General features: G+C 41.8%; 1 protein-coding gene across 3 annotated transcripts in view; it reads left to right on the top strand.

The window, feature by feature from the left end:
* The window catches only part of FEZ2 (fasciculation and elongation protein zeta 2), a 34,600-nt gene extending 11,198 nt beyond the window's left edge, over positions 1-23,402 (top strand). The window contains exons 4-10 of one of the 3 annotated variants that reach the window (XM_054727872.1): positions 2,035-2,177; positions 2,796-2,857; positions 3,360-3,628; positions 15,877-15,957; positions 18,093-18,168; positions 20,780-20,845; positions 23,196-23,402. In XM_054727872.1, coding sequence (XP_054583847.1) covers positions 2,035-2,177; positions 2,796-2,857; positions 3,360-3,628; positions 15,877-15,957; positions 18,093-18,168; positions 20,780-20,845; positions 23,196-23,212 — 714 coding nt within the window. In that variant the 3' untranslated portion in view covers positions 23,213-23,402. The remainder of the gene's footprint in view (positions 1-2,034; positions 2,178-2,795; positions 2,858-3,359; positions 3,629-15,876; positions 15,958-18,092; positions 18,169-20,779; positions 20,846-23,195) is intronic. The other 2 variants (XM_028140125.2, XM_028140126.2) reach the window with 2 other exon arrangements.
* Positions 23,403-23,545: the final 143 nt, after the last annotated feature.

Here is a 23,545-nt window from a genome sequence, read left to right as displayed (position 1 = left end):
ACAGAGGAGAGATTCAAGCAAAGGGAAAGGGAACCTTGAGCTGAAACATGATTTGTTACTGTGACAACAGGTGATGGGTTGTTGGAATTTACTTGTTTTTCCTATATTTTCTGCTTATATAGCTTAATAGTTGGCTCCTCCACTGACAGGAGAAGAAAGTCTCTGAACTCTGAAGCAGGTGGGATTATGGAATTTGGAAGATTTTCCAATATAGGCAATTTTCCAAGCTAAGCATTGTTAAAACAGGACAGCGAGTTACTAAGGGAGGGTTATTGCTTATACCGAAATCACAAAAAATATTGTGATTTTCTTTTTTCTTTAGATCTAGCCAGACATGGGTAATCTATAATATATCTGTTGGACATCATCTTGTTTCTCCCAAACCTGTGCAAAATCACTGGATGGACATGTTGTGTGCTCTGGAAAGAAGTGGGCATTATTCCTATGGAATGTGCTATAATGTCAGCCCTGTATTCATTTAGAACCAGTTGAATCAGCTCTCTCATTTTCTGAATACTCTTCCCACCTCTTTTGTGTTGTCAAAATGCGATGCAAGAACTTCTTCCTGAAATAAACGTTCCATGGCCACTTGGACTGTGACTTCTACCACACTGTATTATTAGGCTGGGAAAAGCAAGGTCAGTCAAGAGATATATTATGGTCAGGTTGGGAGTTCATTAAAAATGTGTCATTTTGATGCTCCTTAGTCATATTTGTGGTTGGATTGTTCTAGGTCCGGGGAGAGCGAGGTGCTTAAAAAGCAAGGAATAGGTTAGAGGGCTGAGTGGGGTTGAGCGAGATATTCCAGGGAAACGTGACCCTGAGAATCATCGACTCAATCATCTGCTTGCCTGCCACGGGCTTTCCCTGCTTTTAAGAGTTAGAGAAGCGGATTGCACAGCCTAGCTCAGTGCCTCATCTTACTGTTTTCAGGGCCCATTTTTGGAAAATATTCTTGCTAATTGACATACTTCCACCTCCTCCAGGTTTACTTTTGTTCTTCCTTATTATAAGTGTTACATGTTGATTGACATTGCATTTTTTCTAATGTTTTATTTTAAATTCTTAGGTCTGTTTTTTTCTAACGAGTGATTTTTCTTTTCTTTTTCTTTTTACATTTCCTCTTGAGTTCTATCTCTTTCTCAACTTTTGAAATCTGGAACAGGAGAAGATGTTGTTGTAAACTTTGAACAACATTGCTTATGACAGTAGACAATTGCTTAAGTTAAGGCAGATATATTTCTTTTAAAAATATATTTTTATTGATTTCAGAGAGAGGAAGGGAGAGAGAGAGATAGACATAACAATGATGAGAATCATTGATCAGTTGCCTCCTGCATGCAACCCAGGCATGTGCCCTGACCAGGAATCAAACTGTGACTTCGTGGTTCATAGGTCGATGTTTAATCACTGAGCCATGCCTACCTGGCAAGGCAGGTATATTTCTGAAATTTTTCTGCTTTTGTGCAGCTTTCTTTTTTCTCTTTAATCTTTTGCATTTTAAGTAACTTTTGAATATTCCTTCACCTTCCATTGAATTAATATATGAAATTTTTTTACCTGTTGTGAAAGGAGAATTTTGCTGCTACAGAGGTAATTTCTGGCTTTATATGTAACGTTTTTATACGGTTGTATTTTCTAAATTTTATGTCAACTTGATGAAATGGCTTTAGATTGAGCACTTGCTTGTGGTAGGTGATGACTTTTTTGTCCTTTACTTTTGTTTGACTGTAACTAGGATCTGTTTCTGGCATGTCTGAAGTAAATGGTGCATGTGTGGCAGGGCCTCCTGAATCATGATGGGCACAGTAAATCATACCCTATTTGTATGTGTTTAGTATATTGTCTTTTGTGGATAAACTGTGTTCATCCTTACAATCAAAATGGGGTTACTGAGAGCGCCCACTCCTGCACACTGTTGATTAATGGAGAATTCAGTGCACTTCTGCTCTGGTGGCCTCCCGTGAGTGCCGTGTTTCAGGAGGATCGTTGTCCGTGTATATGTGATTAACAGTGGCGTGTATATTTTGGAAGGTTATTGAAGAAATCGAAGAAATGATGCAGGAATCGCCTGACCCGGAAGATGATGAAGCACTCACACAGTCAGATCGGCTTTCGATGCTCTCCCAGGAAATTCAAACTCTGAAGAGGTCTAGCACAAGCAGTTATGAAGAGAGTAAGAAACTCTCCTTAAGTCAGTGCTCTTTGTGCTTTTTTGTGTATTTCACACATGTGGTGTGGCTATCCCCAGCAATCTTTGATTCTCAAGGCTTGATTGCATGGCCTTCTCCGCAACCCTTCTTTCCACTAATACTCGGGCATATTTTGATCAGGGACTAGGTCATAGTCACCTTTGAATCCTGTGTTACTCAGCTCGGGCTGCTATAACAAAGTACCGCAGGCTGGGTGGCTGGGACGACAGACATTGGTGTCCTCACAGTTCTGGACGCTGGAAGTCCGAGATCAGGGTGTCAGCAGGGTGGGCTTCTTCTGAGGCCTCTCTCCGGGGCTTGCAGATGGCGGTCTCTCTCTGTCCTTTCCCGGACTTGCTCTGTGAGCATCTCTTAGTCTCCTTTCATAAGGGCATCAGTCCCGTTAGATTAGGGCCCACCCTCATGACCTCATTTTCAGTTAATTCTCTCTGAGGACCCTCCTCCAAAACAGTCACAATCTGAGAGGTACTGGCGGGTAGGAGGGGATGGGCTGAGAAAAACTTCATCTTCCCAGTACTCAGTAACATGCCCACACTGGGGCCTATGTGATTAAATATGCATTCAGTTTAACTCTTTCAAATGGACGTCTCTCTTCAGAAGTGCGCCAGAACCCTGCGAACTTGCTCGTGATTTCTTGTCAGCAGGTAGTTTCCGTACTCCGGCTTTTCCCTGTGTTCGCTCTTTCCTTTGTACAATTTTTTCAGTCTTGATTGATGATTGATTTAGACAAGTAAAAAAGTTTCTTCTCAGCCCTTTGAGAAGTAACTTTGCCCACCTACTTCTACTTTACACCTGCCCCCCAGAAGTTTTAGGATTCTGAGATCACAAACAAGTTAATCGTTTAACATGGGTGGGGAACCTTTTTTCTGCCAAAGGCAATTTGGATATTTATAACATCGTTCTCGGGTCATACAAAATTATCACCTTAAAGGTTACCCTTCTATATTTGGTCAAATATTTAATGAACTCACCCCTAATGCCTTGGCAGGCCAGCCCAAATGATTTTGTGGACCTCATACGGCCCGCGGGCTAGACGTCCCCACCCCTGGCTTAGAATATGGCATCGCTCTTTGGCATGAAGCACCTGTTGTGCTCACTTGAAACATTGTTGCCTTAGTATCTGCTGTGCTTTCCTTTTGGTCATAGGAGTAAAAAGGCTCTCAGTATCTGAATTAAATGAACTCCTGGAAGAAATTGAGACTGCCATTAAGGAATACTCCGAAGAGCTGGTGCAGCAGTTGGCCCTGCGAGATGAACTAGAGTTTGAAAAGGAAGTGAAAAACAGCTTTATTTCTGTTCTCATTGAAGTGCAAAACAAACAGAAAGAGCACAAAGAAACAGCCAAGAAAAAAAAGAAACTCAAGAATGGCAGCTCTCAGAACGGGAAGAAGGAGAGAAGTCATATGCCCGGCACAGTAAGTGATGTTTTGCAGGAGGCATGGCGCAGTGGAAACGGTTTCCATGGCAATCCCAGCACTCCAGCCAGCTCAGGGGGTGGGGTACATGTGCAGGAGCGGGGTGCTTCTCCCCAGGGTGCTGATGGGATTCTGCTCAAGACCACCCTGTGTGAAGCTCCTTCAGAGGGGTTTTCATGGTGAAGGCATAATGCTTATCAGCGTAATCCAGTTCTGAAATGTTTAGGAGAGAAGTAGAAGGAAGAGACAGAATAAAAAGGGCTGGGATTTTGTTTGTCCTAAAGAAACAAAGCTTTAGAAGTGACAGTTTTAATACATCAGAATGTTGTTGGTGCTTATTTATGTTTGGCTGGTGCACTTATGAAGGGTGTTTTTTTTTTTTTCTCCTTATTTTTGCTTATTGCTTATGGGTTGTAGAATAAAAAATGAAAAGGGGGTGCATTGAGAGGTAGCCGAGTTGCCCTGAGCCTAAAAGCACAGATTGGCTTGTAAACAGTTACCTCCTGATTTGTCAATCAAGTTGGAAAATGCAGGTGTCAGGCAGTTACGTGACATCAGCCATCTGATGTACTTGATAGACTGAGTACTTGATAGACTAGAATATTACTGACTGGTGAAAACAAGTTTGGAATATTTGATTCTTTGAGTCTGTATATTTTTTTGTTTTCTGCTTTTTCATTTTAAATGGTCCTATTAATTTCACTTGATTAAAATTTATCATAAATATCAACTGTCAGTTATGAGATGTATTTCCTTATTGATTTTATGCTCTTTCATTTTGCTTTGATCAGTTGAGACCTTGTATATTGCCCCTTCATTTTGTTTGTATGAAAGAATGTTAGTTTTATTTTTAAAGTCTTAATGATTAGACAAAGGGATCCATTTTTCTAAAGGGCACATACCTTTTATGGTATTGATAATATGGCAATGCAAATCACCACAAACCAGCTATAATGATTTGTAATAATAGAAATTCTGTCTTTAAGTCTTGATTTGTTATTTCTAAAGAAAAGTTATCAGAGCAATAGATCTCCTGGACCACATGCTGATGGAATCCAGGAAAGAGAATGCAGTCTGGGTTGCTGGGCCACCAGGGAGCAGTTAATACAAACAAATTGAATCTTACCATATATAGCCTATTCATTATACTGGGTTTGGCCTGTGAGTAAATGGGTGTTTTCTTACTATGTCTATTTGTACATATAAAGGATATAACTTATAAACTGACATTGAAAATGTTCTCAGATAAAGGGTACAAAATATTTTCAAGAAATGGCAGTATTGACTGCATAGGTGTTTGATTACTTCCAGTGACTATTCTTGGAAAAAAGATACTAAAACCCCCCAAAACATTTGTTTAAATATACAATCATGGAAAGTTTGCTTTAGAATATCAGGGACAATATATCTCTTATTTTAAAAATTGCACCCTTAAAATCACCCAATTATATGAATGTGATTAAATAAAATACTTAGTTTAAAGGTTATATAGCATGCTTGGTAATTTCTGCCTATCTGCTTTTAGGGATTACATGTAAATCCTCTACTTATTGGTGTTAACACTTGGCTTCAGAAAATAAATTTATCCATAAAGGGTTTAAAGGCTTCTTCTTATAACTCCCATATAAAAAGGGTTAGAGTGGATACACTGTGTAATTTTACTTGGCATTTATACTGAGCAGTTAGGTCTTACTTGAACCTTTATTAGTATTGAAATAGAGTCATAGTAACAGTAATTTTTAAATATTTGAACTTTTGAAGTTGCTTCTTGAATCCTGATCTATTTGTTCAAAACCTTTAATCAGGCTAGGAATGGCATTGCTAAGCTTGTGGTACTCTAGCTTCTCGAACCTAAAATGCCAGAGAAAGACTGTCCCATCTGTGACACAAGGAGCCTGAAACCTGGGATTCTGAAAGGAGAGGTAGGGGGCTCAAAGAACCCCAAGTGAAAGGGTCAGTTGGAGAAAGGGATCCCCAAGATACTGCCTTCCCAGACATGTTATGTACATGCAGTTTTGGCAAGGCGGATCTCTGTGCCTTCGCTATCGTCAGTGATACTAAATCTAAAATTGGTAGCTTGCCCAGCCGGTGGGGCTCAGTGGTTGAGCATCAACCTATGAACCAGGAGGTCATGGTTCAATCCCAGGTCAGGCACATGCCCTGGTTGCGGGTTCCATCCCCAGTGTGGGGCAGGCAGGAGGCAGCCAATCAGTGATGCTCTCTCGTCGATGTCTCTCTCTTCCTCTCCCTTTCTCTCTGAAATCAATAATGGTGACTTTTTACAGATATCATGTGTCATCTGGTTTCTAATTAGTCACGTCTTTATTTCTTACTTAGATGTTATTTTGTTTTATAAGCAGGACTTGGATTTTTTCCTTAAACATGGAATAGTTTCCTTTCATTTTTCCTTATGTATGTTTCAGTGAAACAGAACATCAGCTTGTAGTTGGTATTACACTTTATCCAGAATTGCTAGCTTGTTCTCTTTTAGCTTATTCTCTTTGCTCTAAAGATACTGTAATGAAATATCTGGGTAGAAATAGAGCAGAGGTAAACTTTGTAGCTGTTAATCTTGGAGACTTGTTTTGTTTCAAACATATTCTGCAGTGAAAAAACTGGGGGCTTAGGGTTGCTATTTAGAGCATTAGAAAACTTCTTTGGGGACATGAAAATACAATTAAGTATGGAGGAAAACGAGTGTTTTATAGAATGAAATGTTATCTTGATTTGTTTTTTATTTCAATTTTAAAAATAAATGTTGGGTAAGCTAAAACAAAATGCATTCACCAGCAGATAAGGTGTCTTCCTCATGCCAGGCATGCTGTAGATGCAGTGCTGAGTGAAATGGCCTCCTGCAGCGTACGTGTAATGAGGGAGACAGGCAATAAACCAGAAAAAGAATGAGTAGACAGTGTAATTTTAGGTGTAATACATGTTACCAGGGAAACAAAAGACTGGGTGAGGTGGTCCATAGGGACAGTGTTGAGGAGCTGTTTTCAACAGGGTAGTCACTGTGTCACTGCTCCTGATTGGCAGGGCAGGCTGTCCTGACCCTTTGCCACTCGCTCTTTGGAGGGGTGGTCGGAGGAGTAGATCTTCTCTTTGAAAAGATCTACTTTGACACCCAAGAGAGCAGGAAACTTTGTATCTCCCCGTCTTGTTGTTCAGCATCTGGAAGAGCAGAGGGTGGGGGTGAAGACTGGAATGATGCTGTTAGTCGGTGTGCATTTCTTCGAGCTGACTGCTGTTTGAGGCGTCGGCACTTCTGTGTATCCGCTGCCTTTTTGTGGAGTGGCCCTCCTTTCTTCTTTCTCTGTACACTTGGGGGATTTTTTTTAAGCTCATCCTTCAAAATCATGGTCACGCATTGTCTTCCTCTCTTAGAACCTTCCTCAAGACTCCCCCTCCTCCAATGTGGGATTGACTCCTCTCTCCTTTTTGGGTTAGTATTACTCCTCTCAATGAGTTCTGTTAGCACTGTCATGCCATAGTGTTTTTGTTTTGTTTTCTTGTCTGTTTGTGCTATGGTTTTCTAAGGATAGAAAATGTGACTTTTTCTTGGTATCCTTAGTTCCAACATAAGGAACCTAATACATTTCTGCTGAATAAATGCATGAATGAAAGATCAACTTGCGAATCTGTATTTTTACCTTGGGTCTTTTTGCTAGGTGCCAACCCCCTGGAGGCCGAATAGAGTATCAAGAGCTGTTGGTTAAGAGCTCTGTTTGAATCCTGCTTCTGCCACTGGGTCATACCCCTCTGTGTTCCAGAGGGACTGAATGAAATAATGTACATGCAAGTTCAGTGTTATCCTGAGTAAATGCTAGTTATTGTATGTCCACTTGCCCACGAAACATTTCTACCTGAATATCTTGTAGGAATCTGAAATTTATCACATCAAACCAAGTTACCATTTTCCTAAAGTTGAAAGAAGGTAGCAGAGAAGTGGCAAAGGGGCTGATCCATACCTGCCCCCTCCTTTTCTAAGTAGTTGTGCTTGAAAGGATGAAGTTTGCCTTGTACACATACTCGAATATAAATATTAACACGTTTTCAACAATAATTTGTTGATAGTTGATATTTCTCTGCATTTTACTTTATTGCAGAGAGCATCCCTAACCATGAGTGTAGGGCTATAAAATGGAAGGCCATTGTAGGGCCGAGAGAATCGTGGCTGTGTCATGTTTATGTTTTAATAATTTACACCTATGAATTATGAAGTGAAACAAATTTATTTTATGAAAGATAGCATTACTTAGAGAAACACATATCCATTTTTTAATATTTTACCATTATCTATTGTTTGTATTTTGCAATGGGTTTTTGGTGTATCATGACCCAACAGTTAATGTAATAAAATCAGGAGTTGAGTCCTGATCCTTTTATGTCCTGGAGAGTTTTGTTAATTGTTTGTTAATATAATACAAGTTTGAGTAAACACCATAGTATGCCAAGAAATTGTATTATTATTATATACTTAGTTTAGAGTATTCATAAGTATCAGGAAAGAAATTATAAATTTTTAGGATTAGTTATTTTACTCTAGTTTTAGTGTCTCTGAAATGTTTGGCAATACATAATTTAATTAGCATATTAATATTAAATTATATAAAAATTTAAAAAGATCTCTAGATACAAAAATATTACATTATTTGATACTATTTCACTTAACTCCTAAATTTGAAAATCTTCACATCACATCTTTCTGTTCTGAGACTGAATTTATTAAATAGTAGTTTAATAGTCAAGACATTTTCAAGTACTTATCTGTTCGGTATAATTTATATTTTCCTAGATCTGATTTTTTGAGAAAATTATCTTTTGTATAATTTGCATTTTTAATTGCTTTATAGTTCACATTAAAATTATTTTATTTGAAGAAGTGTCAAAATAAGCAAAATCAATTTCCACATCTTAAGTAATATCTTAATCATTTAAAAAGTTCACTTGGTAATTTTTTAAAAATAATTCTTTACTGTTGAAAGTATTACGTATGCTCCCTTTTCCCCCCCATCCCAGGCCTCTTTCACCTTCCTGTTGTCTGTGTCCATGGGTTATGTATATATGCATACAAGGTCTTTGGTTGATTACCTTTCATCCCCCAAGCCCCCACTACTTGATAATTTTTTTACATTTAACTATTGCTTTCAATTCTGTTTTTTCATGTTTTTTTATTTTAAGAATTTTAATTTATTAAAAATAAAAACTACTGCTTTATTTATTTTTAAAATATATTTTTATTGATTTCAGAGAGGAAGGGAGAGGGAGAGAGATAGAAACACCAGTGATGAGAGAGAATCATTGGTTGGCTGCCTCCTGCATGCCCCACACTGGGGATCAAGCCCACAACCTGGTCATGTGCCCTGACCAGGAATCGAACCATGACCTCCTGGTTCATAGGATGATGTTCAACCACTGAGCCACGCCAGCTGGGCAAAAGCTACTATTTTATAAATTAATTTTGAAAATTGTCAAACTACTGACAATGATGTGACTTATAAATAATAATAATTATAATTTCACTTTATTTTAGAAGTCATGAGTATAAAGAATATTAATGGAGTAAGAGTATAGTTTGGATGCAAAGCATTTCTTAATTGCTTTTCCTAACCTTTTTTTCTGACATTGAGCTTTGATATTGAAAGTTTTAAAAGATTTTCTGGCTAGTTAGAGATCTGTACCAGTTGGTATCAGATGAGGCTAAAAATTTGGTAGCAGAAATAGTCTGAATTTCCTGGCTTCCTGGTTAGTTTTGCTTCTTTGTCTTGGATCCTGCTTTCTGTGAAATTAGTTGATCTGTGCTGGGCATAGTGTGGGTCGATGTGTTTAGGACTCGATAAAAGAATTAACAAACTACGACACTATGTCTGATTCTAGTTGCCTTTCAGTTTACGTAGAGTGTTCTAGCTGTATTCTTTCTGTTGTTAAGAAAGTCCTTGAATTACCTAAAAGGGTTACTTGTTTTCTGTTTTAGCTTTTTGGCTGATTTCTATATTCAGTTATAGACAGTAGTGTCTTTTCTTCATGTTATCGTCAGTTATCGATCACAGCTATGAGACTGTGATCAGGAACTTGTTATTTCTCAGTTGTCATTTTATTCAACGAGGAGAAATTGAAATATTGTTTGTACTGTTCTGGAGAGAGGTAGAAAGATATGGTTATTTCTCCATGGGAATTTTATCCCAAATGTATTCTAGCCTTTTTAAAGGAATAACCTAGACATTTTTTTGAGTATTTATATTTGCTGAAGACTTGCTAAAATGCTTCCCCTGGATGATCTCATTGAATCTTCACAACAACCCTATAAAGTAGACAGTATTATTATTATTTCCGCTCTTTCATAAATGAGTAACTTTAGATCACAAAACCAGCATGCATGGGAGCGAGGCTGTGCAGAGCTATGCAGGGGGCTGTGCAAGGATGATACCCCCTTTTCAGTTCTGAGTTTGCGGGCCTGTTGTGGATGGGCTTGGCGATCTTGGCTCATTATAGATTTAAAAATAATCATCTGTATCTTGTTTGCACGTTGTTGCTCCTGGTTTTGTCTGAGAACAGTTTCTAAAGAATGGCTCATTTTCAGACTTTTCATACTGATGCCCCCAGGGGAGGAAGTGGTCACGGGACACTGGCGAGTATTCTCAGTACCGTTGTGTGATGGAAGCCCCTTGCTTTGTGAGCCCCTTCCCCGTCACTTTGGCACTCTGTCAGTGCGAGGGGAACAATGAAGCGCATACCGTAGTGCTTAATCATTTTCCTGCTTTAAATGGGCTCCTACCAACATTCCATTCCGAGAGGCCTGTGGCAGAGCTGTTAGCCGCTCATGGAGATCGGCGCGAGGTGCATGGTCTTCCCTCTGGCCCAGTTAAGCACATGAGCGAGGCCTCCTGTCACGGCAGCGGCTCTCCGGGTGGTAAATGTAGTCTCTCTAAACGAGGTGAAGGTTACCAAAAAGTAAACATGATCTGGCTCTGAGGCTTTATCGTTTTAAGATTCATTTTGCCTTCCCAAAGGTCGTGTTGTTTTTGACTGGGAGGTCATAAGGCAGACTGTGGTGTGCTCTTCAGGGCTCTCCCCATTTCTTCCTCGTCTTTCCTACCCTTGATCCGTCCGATTCATTGATCTTCTTCTGCTTGCTACTCTCTTTGTCATCCTAGGGGTGTGTGTTTCTCAGTCACACTGTGTCTTACAGACCATGCCAACACACTGACTAGTGCTTCATCTTACCCCGTTAACCTCACGCTGACTCCCCGGGCCAGCCTCTTCAGCGCCTTTTTCAGAAGTCCGTTGTTCACGCCTTTGACAAATTACTTTGTATCGTGTCATGTCATCTTCCTCCTGTTCACCCTCAGATTACTTTTGCTTTTTAGCTGTTTGAAAAAATTTTCTCTCCTGCAAGGCGGCAAGAGGCCTCACGATCTGGTGATGCACAGGCTCGAAGACTCCTGGGCTCTGGTCTCAGGAGTGCGACAACGTTGGCTTAGTGGACCTGGACACGTGCCTGCTAGGACCCTGTCCCGTGCCAGTCACTGGGATGGAGAGGGAGATTAGTCTTGCTCCTTCCTCAGAATGCACTCACTTCCTCATCATGGCCTGGAGCCTTTGGAGTAGCTGTCTGGGAAGAGCGCCTGGCCTTGCCGTTCTGTCATCCCAGAGCACTCACGTGTGCCCTTTCAGTCCTCTAGTGTGTGTGTGTGTGTGTGTGTGTGTGTGTGCGTGTGTGTGTGTGTGTGCGCGCGCGCACATGCATACGTGTGGGCATTTGATTTGTCTTCTTAAAAAATAATCTGTCTTGGTTGAATTAATTCATAGATTCATAGGCTTTGCAAATAAGACCCTTAACGAGGATATTACGCATCTGTTTTACAGGTGAGGAAACAGGCCTGGCAGGAGGGCCTGCCGTCATGTCGGTTAGAGGGAAAGCTGGGAGAGGGCCCAGATCTCTGAGGTCTGGTTTGACACTTTTCTACCCCAGTTGACTGTTGAAATATTTTCTGATTCCAAATACGTTTTACTACGGTGTGATTCTGGTTTCATAGAAAAATCTGGAAGTGTAGTGGTTGGTGGTAATTGGTGAAGAATTTTGCAGTTTAAGCCAATGACTATCAATCAGATGCCTCCTATGTGCTGAGGATGGGCCTGTGCTTTGTGGGCGTGCAAAAGGAGAAGCCATTATTGCTGTCCTTAAAGATCTTAAGAATTGTTGAATTTAATAAAAAAATTATCTATCTGCATCTAACTAAAATTTTTCTTTTTTTCCTCTGCTGTTTTTCTTTACATCTTGTGCCTCATCTCACTTTGACAAAAGTATTATAATTATCTTTTTTTAAACTCTTATCAGACAGACATATACTGATCTTTAATTATGCGCCAGGCATGGGTGTAAAAGATCATGAGTGAATCCCAGCCTCGGGGGCGAGCTGCCTGTGGGCTGGGGACCTGGAGGACACGCCCTTTACGGCACTGTATGCCGTGATCCTCGCCCAGGCCAGCTTGCCCACCAGGCGTTAGGCAGTGTCTGGAAACATTTGTCATTGTCACGCTGGGTGAGGTGGGGGCAGTGCCACTGGCATCCTGTTTAGTAGAGGCCAGAGGTGCCATTTAACACCCTGCAGTGCATGGGACTACCCCAGGCAGAGAATGACATACTCAAAATGTCAGTGGTGTCATGGTTGAGAGACGTACATGGAGTGTGATCATTGTTTTTAGTGCTTTTTGTGCCTGGCTTACATTGCTGTTGCCCCCGTTTGGTTTAGAGGTCTGGGGAGGCTGAGCTGAATCTGCACCCTGAGGACAGGAAGAAGAGTAAGGAGGGGACAGGCATTCTGAGCATTGGGAGTGGTACGGGCAGCCACCTGGAGGTGACGTCTGGGAACCGCAGGTTAGGGACACCTGGGGACTGCAGGTTAGGGACACCTGGGGACTGCAGGTTAGGGACACCTGGGGGCTGCAGGTTAGGGACACCTTTCTGTCAGCCCCGGATGCAGCCCCTGATGGTCCCATCTAACACATCCGCACACAGAGATGGAGAGGGACAGGGCTGCTGCAGTAAACACTTACGGGGAGGAGGGAGGAGGGACATGTCAGTAGCTACAGTTTCACGTCCTGCTGGAGAGGAGCAGACCCTGTGCACTGGCCGCACAGGGAACTCCCAGGTCGGCCAGGTTGGCTGCGTCGGGTTTTGTTGTCTGAGGAACTTTTCTGTCCATTGTCCTTCGTAGCTCATCTGGGAGGCTGGGTAAGTCATGTTTCAGCTCAGAGAACTTTCCTCTGACCTCTGACAAAGCAGGCATCCAGTTTTTTAAAATATATTTTATTGATTTTTTACAGAGAGAAAGGGAGAGGGACAGAGAGCTAGAAACATCGATGAGAGAGAAACATCGACCAGCTGCCTCCTGCACACCCCCCACTGGGGATGTGCCCGCAACCAAGGCACATGCCCTTGACCGGAATCGAACCCGGGACCCTTGAGTCCGCAGGCCGACGCTCTATCCACTGAGCCAAACCGGTTTCGGCAGGCATCCAGTTTTGACTGCCCTGTGGAGCTATCGGCAGGACACTGCTGTCTGCGGTTTCTAGTTCATGTGCTGGCTTTACTTTTTCTGCCCTCGTACACTGCAGTGTCAGCTCGGGAGGGTGGGAGGGGTTTTGGCTGATGTGTTCACTTTGAATCTGTAATACCGCAGTAACATCTGGCTCAATATATTTTTTGAAAGAATGAGTAAATGAATGAGAATTATAGAATGCTGAAGGAGGAACAGGTTTCTTTTTTAAAAAAATATTTTTATTGATTTCAGAGAGGAAGGGAGAGGAGGAGAGAGAAACATCAATGATGAGAGAAAAATCATTGATTGGCTGCCTCCTGCACACCCCACACTGGGGACCGAGCCCACAAGCTGGGCCTGGGTCCTAACCAGGAATTGAATCGTGACCTCATGGTTCATAGGTTGACACTCAAGCTTGAGATTTTTCTGAATTTATATCTGGTTTTAGTGTGCCCATAGACAATGGAGTCAGGTAATATAGAAAATTAAGTATTTGCTGAAACCGGTTTGGCTCAGTGGATAGAGCGTCAGCCTGTGGACTGAAAGGTCCCAGGTTTGATTCCGGTCAAGGGCATGTACCTTGGTTGCGGGCACATCCCTAGGTGGAGGTGTGCAGGAGGCAGCTGATCGATGTTTCTCTCTCATCGATGTTTCTAACTCTCTATCTCTCTCCCTTCCTCTCTGTAAAAAATCAATAAAAAAATATATATAAAAAGAAAATTAAGTATTTTTCTCTTTGTTTTGTTGCTTTTAAAAATAACTATCTTTAATAAAAAAAATGAGTTGATATTTACTTGAAAAGAGTTTCCTATTTTTATTATAGATTCTGGAGCGTACGATAAGTCATCTCTTTTGATAATGTGTTTCAAAAGTGTGAACAAACTATATGACAGCATGTGAAAAATCTATACAGATGGTTATCTGTAGGTTTTTCTTTTAAAACAAGCCAATTCCATCTAAGGTAACAGTTCGGCTGTCAGCAGAGTGAAGCATGTGCAGTCGAGGGGTCTTGCCCAGCCCTGATTCTTGCTCACACGCAGCCTGGGAGGACGGGTTGGGGGAGGAGGGCGACTCAGGAGAAGCGCAGCTGAGCACCGGCGTGTCTGACGTGCTCAGAACGTCGGCAGCGCCATTGCCACGTGACTAACACAGGCACTCTGCTCCTTCCGGGGGGAACCTTTCGGTGGGTCTCAGCTTTTTGTTGTCTGGACTTATTTATATTAGTAACGTTTATTAAAGACCTAAAAGTGCTTTTGTTTATGTAGGCATATTTTGGTTCTATAGGTTATATATTATATATCGAGATTTATCATATCAGAAATTAAAACTCTTAAGAGTTTAATGTATATATTAATTCATTAAAAATACCAATAAGAAATTCATTAATGCTTACATAAATAGTATTTTTATGAAAAATAACTATATTTCAAAAAGTTTAGTGAGCACAATGGCATTGCTGTGCATTTTTGTCATTCTCATTAATATCTGGCTTAATTGAATTCAGCTAAATTTTCAAATCTGTTTCTGCATCCAGTCAGTCATTTGGAATATTTAATTCTAAGTTTTTAGAGAATGAGATTTAAAAAAGCAAATTATGTGTTAGTATTTTTAAGAAAATAATTTAGCCTCATGGGCCTCTCAAAGGGTTTCTGGGACCTCGTGGGGGATTCCCTGGACCACAGTTTGAGAACCACTGGGCTAAACTATACATTTCTTGAGGGCAGAGACCATTGCCTTGGTTTCTTTTCTTCTGTTCCTGGGAGACTTATAAAATATTCATCTTGATTCCTCACATGTGTTTACTGAGTCAACTTTCCCCTATAAAATCGCTGGGAACGGAACCATCCGGTGAATCAGGACTGGCCTTCCTTTGCAGGACGCATTTCCCCTTAGTTATCGTGTAAAAATTAATCTAAATCTTTGACTCAGCAGCCATTGAGGTGCCACTGATGTTTTTCACTGTGTCTGATGACATGGTAGACTGGCTACAAATCAAGAGAAGACGTTTGGAAAGAAGTATTCCCTTCCCAGTGCCTTGAATTCTAGGAAGTCTTGGAGTTTGCTGGGAGAAGTAAGCGGGAATCGTTTCCTAGTAACGGAGTGGAAAAGTCCTTGCAGGAGATGAGGGCCTGCCTGGCACATGCGATCCGCTGTGCTCTTCCGGTTGCATTTTCTGCGCCCAGGCAGTGGCAGGTGGCCCGAGAGCAAGTGGGAAGCAGCAGTCGGCGCTCCAAGTAACAGCATTTCATTTGCCAAGTGCAGTGTCAGTGCTCTCCAAACTTACAGCAGAAACACACAGACTCAGGCTGAAAATGCTCGTACTGTTGGTGCCAAGTTTTCAGACTTTTGAGAAAATGTAGGTAAACAATATCAAAAGGTATCTTAACAACTATGGTAAATTTTGCGTAAAACAAATATGTGTACAACTCGCAATGTTTACATTGGAGCAAATTTACTAGCTACGTTAGGAAAAACCTTCATGAATACAGTGGCATAAAAGCAGTTATTTTTGCATTTGACTTGCAAGAAATGGAAGCGAGAACCTTGTAAAAACAGCATGAATTTGTCTGCTTTATCTGAATGAGTAGTGGCATTTTCTAACTGCTTGCCTCTTGGGCACGTACGTTACTGTGGTACATTCTTACTAATAGTCTTTGAACTTCTTTCTCTGTCCTTTTCTTCCGGGCCGTATATTGCTGCCTTTAGCGCTTCAGCATGGAAGGGATCTCAAATGTCATTCAGAATGGCCTCCGCCACACCTTTGGAAATTCAGGTGGAGAGAAACAGGTGCTCCGTTATCCTTATTTTCCTCATTCTCTGCTCTTTCATTCTCTGTGTAAGTGAAGGTCCTGAAAGCTGGCAGTTTTACTAACTTACTAAGACTGTTGCTTAAAAGAGAAATGCAAGTTTGTAATATTTATAGTCTTGAAAATATATAGAATTTCCCTTTAGGAAAAAGCAGTGTAGACTAAATGCATTCTTAAAGCATGTTTTAGAGCTCCATTTTTCACTTTCACCTCTAAACAGATACTAACATATGCACGTAATTAATTGCATGTGTAGAATATATAACTGTGAAAAGTAACTAGACTATGCTACTCTAATTCTAAAACTTTAAGAAACAAGATCTTATTTTTGGGAAAGAAAATCAGGAGTTGGTATCTTTTGGATTACTGTTCTAGCTCAGAAATGCCTATAGAGTATGTCTTACCTCTTTTTAAATGATACTCATGTGTTTTTAAGGTATATCATATAGTCTGCCAACTCGCTTGAAACACTTTATACAAATCACACATAGGTATGAGTGTAGTAACTTGCTTTTTATGAACAAATTTGTATAATGATTTTAGAAATATCACCAACATGGGGAACATCTACATTGAGTATGTTTAAAATTACTTTTCACAATTTGAAATTTTCACCTCAAAAAGAAAGCTCTTCCATTTAGCTCGTAAGTGAAGCAATGCAAGTGCACAGCATGCAGCTTTGTAGGCAGTTTATCCAAAGAAGGCATTTGAGCCTAGGGTTTTACTGGAGATAGTTCTGTGTTCCTTAGGAAGGGAAGTAACCGACATTAAATAACCCCTCACATCGACATTTGCAGCTTATAAAGGGCTTCCATGCAGGGATGGTTGAATTTAATTTATTTTGGTGTTTCTCGCCTCTCTCAAACCCGTAAGATGGCAAAATAACTTTCAAACTGATCCAGCACATGGGAGTAGGCAGGAAGGCTCGAAGGCGTAGCCGGGTGGCACGCGTGACCAGGCCAGATTCCGGTTGCTTCTCCAGGCTGTCTGCCACCCTGCCATTAGTGAAGGCCTGAGAGGGCACGCCTCCAGCTCTTAGGGCCTTCTTCCCAGCAGGTGTGCTCGGTCATGCAGGTGGGCATCACCTGGGAGAGGTCTGCACCAAAAAGATGATGGAACACCAAGTTTCTTCAAGATTGAGCAATTCACACTTTCCTACTTTTCTGAACCTAGGGATCTAGTTATTATTAAGTAACTTTATCTTGTATTTTTGATTACGAGTGGGATAAAATCACTCAGCGGATTAGGAATAGAGCTGAGATGTGGGCAGGGGCTAAATGGTGGGAGGAGCCGAACAGATAGCATGGAAAACTAGTGGATCTCTAGATGAGCCTATGCAGACTGCACTGAACCGTATATTTTTTGGTGGAGTGGCCAGAATAGGAGAATCTGGACAATAATATTTAGACTGTGCTTTCATGGGACATAGTTATAGGACATAACTTGATACTTGAGAACCATTACACTTAGTAAACTAGGCAATTTATCTCAATTTCAGACATGAATTTTCATTGTTCATTTACCCTTAGGCCATTCTCTTTCACTTTTCTCTTTTCCATTAATACCTTCAAACATTTATAACTACTTACACAATAATTTAAAATAATAATAATATACACATCTTAAATTATTTGGGTAAATGTGTCTTTGTTAATTTCTAAAAGAAGCTAGTATGTGTTTTTCATGTGACCATTTTATTCAACCAGAAAAAAATGGCCTGAAACAGAATTATCTGACTATTGGGAATTATTTTGTTATGCAGAACTGTTACAATTATGCTTTTAGTTAAAATTACTATCTTAAAAATGTGTTGAAAATATGCAAGGAGAATGTCAGATAAGAATTCACTTTGAACACGTTGAACAAGTCATCCTCAGACCTCCTCTGAAATTTTTAATAACTGAAAGGGGAAAAAATGGGTATTTATGTTGACATTGGGCTTGGATGAAGCAGATAGAGGTGGGAAAAATGAGCTGCAGCTGAGACATAAGATATATGTGTCCGTTACTAATGTAACTCATGTCATGTTATAAAATAGACTTCCGGTAACTGTTTCTAATTTTTGCAGATCAGATAATTCAGATTTAAGTGACACTTTTTTTTTTAATTTGACAGTACTTAACAACAGTTATTCCCTATGAGAAAAAAAATGGACCACCATCTGTTGAAGATCTTCAAATATTAACAAAAAGTGAGTAAAGACCAAACTAAACTGTTACTTACCTTTTGCTGATTCTAAATACTGATTTTAGTTGGCTGGCTACATTACTGTGGTTCTTTTTTTTTTTATTGATTTAGGGTGGTAAATGATGGATTTCATCCTTTATTCTTTTGAGAATGAAACTATAAATGGTTCTGACATCTAACATAACCCTAAATCTACAGTTGATTTATGGGTTTTATTTTTTTTTTTATTTTCTGGCCTCTTAAAATATGTACAACTTGAACTTTTGGGGAAAAAATGTAACTTGATTCTCTATTACCTTTTGTATGTTTAAGAACATACCCATTTATCAGTAAGTAAGGTGCTTCATGGATCTTATGTAAATATCACTCAGTAACTGAATAAGAAAGATTTAGGAGAAGTCCAGCTCCCCCCTCTTATGAATATAGACCCCTAGACAGTAGTTATGGGTAGACCATAAATTGATAGTGATATTTTAAGAATATTCATTCATTGAGCAAACACTTAGTAAAGACCTCCTCTGTACCAGGTTATGTTCTGGGCATTTGGGATTCTCTAGTGAAGAAAGCGGACAAAAATACTCAAGTCTAACAAAAGTAACTTGTCAGACTTAACTATACGTGGTATCGAGTGTCTATGATAGCCATAAATGAGCCCTGAATTCTGGTTCTGTTCCTGTCATGTAGAGCAGCGGTTGCCAACTGGTGGTCTGTGGACCACTGGTGGTCCGTGAGGTCCGAAAGGTTGGCGACCGCTGGTTTAGAGGGATATCCTTAAAAGACACTTGCCCTCTCTTGGTCACAGTGAAAAACAAGGCTGAAATAGTTGCTCCATTTACCTCATAGTAAATAAGTTAATGTACAGGGTAGGACAAAAGTAGGTTTGCAGTTGTGATTATGCAAAACATACTTAAAAACATTCAATGCTTAAATATGGATAAATCAAGTGATGCCAGCCAGTGTAAAATAAATAAGAGATTAACTGGGTGGACAGCCCTCTAATTTTCAGGAAGAATGTACGAAGTTTTGAGTGTCCAAGATCACACAGGGGAATGGTCAGTTACATGGCTGGTCTCTTCAATCCCAGTCTGCTGTACCTTTAATGATGAAGGCTTTTGGTATGAGATTTTATATAGAATGGAAAACAAATTTAAAATGTGATTGGAAGCAGAAATACTGGACATAGTGGCCCTCTAAGATGGGACCATACATACTGCCTAGAGGTTAGGAATTACTGAGAGACCCGCCTTCTCAGGTCAAGGACAAACATTTATTTGGTCACAGCAAGGCCATCAGAATGTCCTTGGGACGAGTCTTAGGTGATATCTGCATAGTTGGACGAGCTTGGAAATGTTGGGTGAGTGAACGTGTGCAGGGTACGTAAGTGAATGTCCAAGTTAATACAGTCATGAGGGCAGGGTTGAGGGGAAGACAGTAGGTGAAGGATGGCCTCCCTTTGAAAATAAGTGGTCACCTGGGAACTTTGGGAGGACCTGAGCCTCTGCTCCCACTGCCTGCACATGGCAGCCCCTGCACATGGCAGCCCCTGCACATGGCAGCCCCTGCACATGGCAGCCCCTGCACAGGGAAGCCCCGTGGAGACAGTAGCCTTCCTGGTAAAAGCTACTGGAGGTGCAATAGCCACCATTAGAAGAATTAGAATGATGTCAGCTGTATTAACAAATATGGCTAATGCTCACGCAGCATATATTATGTGCTGGGCACTATTCCAGGTCATCACATCTCAGTTAGTAGCGGAACACAACAAGCCTCCGAGACAGGTCTCATTATCATTCTCACTTGACAGACGAGGAGCTCGGTGCCCTCAGTGGTTAAGTAACTTCCTCCGAGACTAGGAAGCAGCGGAGTCGGGGTTTCACCCAGGAAGGCTGACCTGAGTTACACTGTGTAGTACTGTCGTGTCTGCGGGAGGAAAGGGGGGCCGTTTTCCCCAGGGGGCTCTGGAGAAAATTTGTGTTGCCAATCACTGCAGAAGAACAGGATTTGTGGGTTTGTCTGTACTGTGTGGCCTAGGCTTGTGTTTCTTTAACCATTATAATAGTAGCTGTTTTTCCTATTTTGTCTTTGCTTCGAGACAAAATCCTCAGATTCCCGTTAGGATGAGGCTGGTTCACCAGGTTCCTCGGGAGAGGCGGCGGCAGCCTGGCTGCCTCATGGGTCTGGCCTTCACTCTGGTCTCCTCTTAATTTAAAAGTTTCCAAGCAGGCTGGCAGATACGCTCCTTGAGGACAGCTCACAGTTCAGTTATGTTTCTCCAGCTGTGGCATCTGCAGCCTGGGTTCCTGTGCTCCGAGCTCACAGCCGTGCACTTGACGGGAACCTGCTTCCAGCCTTTATGGCAAAGCTGGGCTCCGTGCGAGTAGCCGGGTTTCTCTTCCCTCCTCTACTGTTGGTGAAATCGGGGAAATAACTCCCAGGGAGCTGGGATATCCTGACCCGAATTCCTGAGCATTTGCAGGTGTATTCCCTTATCTAGAAGATAGTAATTTGCATGAACTGGTTCTACCATAATGAAGAGTAAGGCTAAGTGATAGACATTAAATGATATTTGATCTGAATTTAGAATTGTTGCCTTTTCCTTCTCTTTTGTTTCCTAGTTCTTCGTGCCATGAAAGAGGACAGTGAAAAGGTTCCGAGCTTGTTAACTGATTATATCCTGAAAGGTGAGTTTCATAATGGCTTCTGTGCAGTGGTTGACAAGTTGTGATTAGCCAGTAAATGCGCGGTCTTGCTAATAGAGTAAAAGTAACTTTCAAAAGCACAACCTTCATTAATTTCATTTGTGCTGGGAGAGGATACATGGCTTAATTATGCTACCAACATTACAAATTATGGTTATGTAACATTTACCTTTACTTGAGGTCCTGGGCGGGAAATCATTTCCACGGCTAAATTATAAACATCGAGGCGGGGAGTGGGAGAAATAGTATGGAAATATTGCCATAATTAGGCGTAATTAGAGCACCAGCTGTTGACACTGGGAGGGTTTGCGAAGGTGGCCTGTGCCAGCTTGGGGACAGTAGGAAGAGGACGGGTTAGTGAGGATGCATGGAGGAGGGAGCAAGCAGTTAACCGTTCCAAAGGACTGTAACAGGGACTGGTGTAAGGGACAGGGAGGGGCGCAGGGGAAAATGAAAGGAATGGACTTGCATGAACCCAGGACAGTGAAAAGTGAGCCATAAATCTGAGGAGCAAGATCAAGACCACAGGATGGCAGTAGTGATGGGGCAGGTGATCGTTGGAGGAGTTAATGAGATCGCCTACTTTGCTCAGGGAAGAGCGAACTTGGCATGGTACAGAGGGGACAGGAGAATTTAGTTACAGGCACAACTAATACTTTTCAATGAAATGACGTTTTGAAAAGTAGCAGTTATTCAGGTGACAGATTTTCAAAGCATCACAAAATGTATCCTGTGGTATTTGGTTCACTTTCAAGAGCAACCTCTTCTGGTAGCTTTTCTTTTTGGGAGTTCTCTCTCTTCTCTCCCAGTTGTTAGCTGAACTTAAGGAAGGCTGGGATTTCTGAGATTTTAGATAACCTGATGGGACGTTTCCTCCACCATAGCTTCGTGGAGGGAATCCCAGGGGTAGAAACCAGGAGCGCAAAGGGGGCAACATGAGTTTCACCTGAAAGAGACGGGATTGATGGGGAGCCAGCCAGCCATTAGTTAACGGAGGGTAGAAAAGACATCGTTTTTTTTTTTTCCCCATAAGCTGTTTTTCGATGGCAGGCTTTTTCTTCTTACATTCTGAATGTTAAAAAAAAAAAAATCTGACGTCTTTGCTTTTGTGTCATGCTAGCATTGGTATGAGAGCTGGATGTTCTGAGGTTTGTTCTTACAGATGCGGAACAGGAATGAGATGAACATGAAGACATGTCAATTTTTAATTATCGTGGGTGCCCAGGGCCTTGCCATGTGGGGCAGAGAGAGAAGGAGCTTCTGAGGCATTCTCTAGCTCTTTTATCCTCCGACCTCATGGAGGAATTTATGACCCAGAGAACAGTGCTCTGGGGGGAAATGATTTCTACTTTTTCCCTCTAACACTCAGGCTGTACTGTGAACCTACACCGCCTGCCTCAGGGACGCAGCACCCATCCCTCCCTCCCTCCCCTGCTCGGGCGCTGGCTCCTGAGCCCGGGGCTCTGTCCAGTACCTGCACGGCTGAGCTGCTCCTGGGCATGTTGTGGTTTTGTCCTGGCAGGACTGGGTGGAAATGAAGCCGGGGTTCAGATGGAAGTGGTGATACTTGTCCAAGAGAATGAAGGGGTGTGGAATGCCCAGTTGTTCAAGTGCACGGGAAGGTGTGGATATGGGGCGATTTCAATGCCAGTTCCCACCCATCCGGGCACCCCGCCGCCAGCTGATGGCGCCTCCCCTCTAGGACCAGCAGGACATTTGCTTGCAAGGGGTGTTGCTCAAGGGAGAGCTTGCCGTCCCTTTTCTTGGTGGGCTCTCTTATGTTAGTTTAACACCAATGACTGGGGCTTGGCTGCCTAAGTTAAGGTAACTTAAATGTGCAGGGGAGAAATGCCAGAAGGCAGAAGAGTGGCCTCATTTGGCCCGAGGAAGATGGGACGGGTGCTGTGGGGGCTACCTGAGCGTTCCTCACCCCTGCCTCACTCCCCGCCACAGCCAGCAGTGGTACCAAAGGCTGGTAGAGCAGTTCCGGCTGCGTCTGTGCTGATCCTGAAGCGTGTGCAGACTGGCACCTGTTGAGTTCCCCGGGAGGCAGTTTGCTTTGTTACAAGCCTCCTGGTACAGGGCTCACCTGGGCTTCTCTCTCTGCGGGGTACCCTAGAGACGCGGCCGTGTGGTATCTCATTTATGGGCAATTGGAATCAGTATCTTAGAACTTTCATTGTTGGGTGTAGCCTTTCAGAACCTTTTTCAAAATTGCTACTGCAGACCCTTGCATTAATGTTCAGTTATCTTTACTTAATGGTGTTTATGTAGATGTAAATAAAATGAACATACTTGTGTATACAAAGTGACCTTTTCTCTCTCCCCCTAGTTCTGTGTCCTACATAGGGCAGCCTCTCTGGGAGCAGCCTCTCGCGGCCTGGGAGCCAGATTCCACACAGCATTCCCCCGAGAGCCGGCCACCCTCCCTCCTGCTAGCGGAAGCTCGGCACACTTGAACTTGGGTTTGTGACGCAGTATTAATAGACCACGCCTTCACTGATTCTTTGTATTACAAACCAAGAGAAACATGGCACTATTTTGAATTCTAGGGATTTTTTTTTTGTCAAATATGAACAATTATGAATCCTTCTCCAACTTTGAGAGTCAGGGGGTGTAATATGAACTATGCATGTGCAGTTATATATTTTTTATTAACTGACCATATGCCCATTTGAGGTT

The sequence above is a fragment of the Eptesicus fuscus genome, chromosome 16 (genome assembly GCF_027574615.1).
Source record: "Eptesicus fuscus isolate TK198812 chromosome 16, DD_ASM_mEF_20220401, whole genome shotgun sequence".
Taxonomy (NCBI): Eukaryota; Metazoa; Chordata; class Mammalia; order Chiroptera; family Vespertilionidae; genus Eptesicus; species Eptesicus fuscus.
This window is presented reverse-complemented; position numbering and strand designations above follow the sequence as displayed.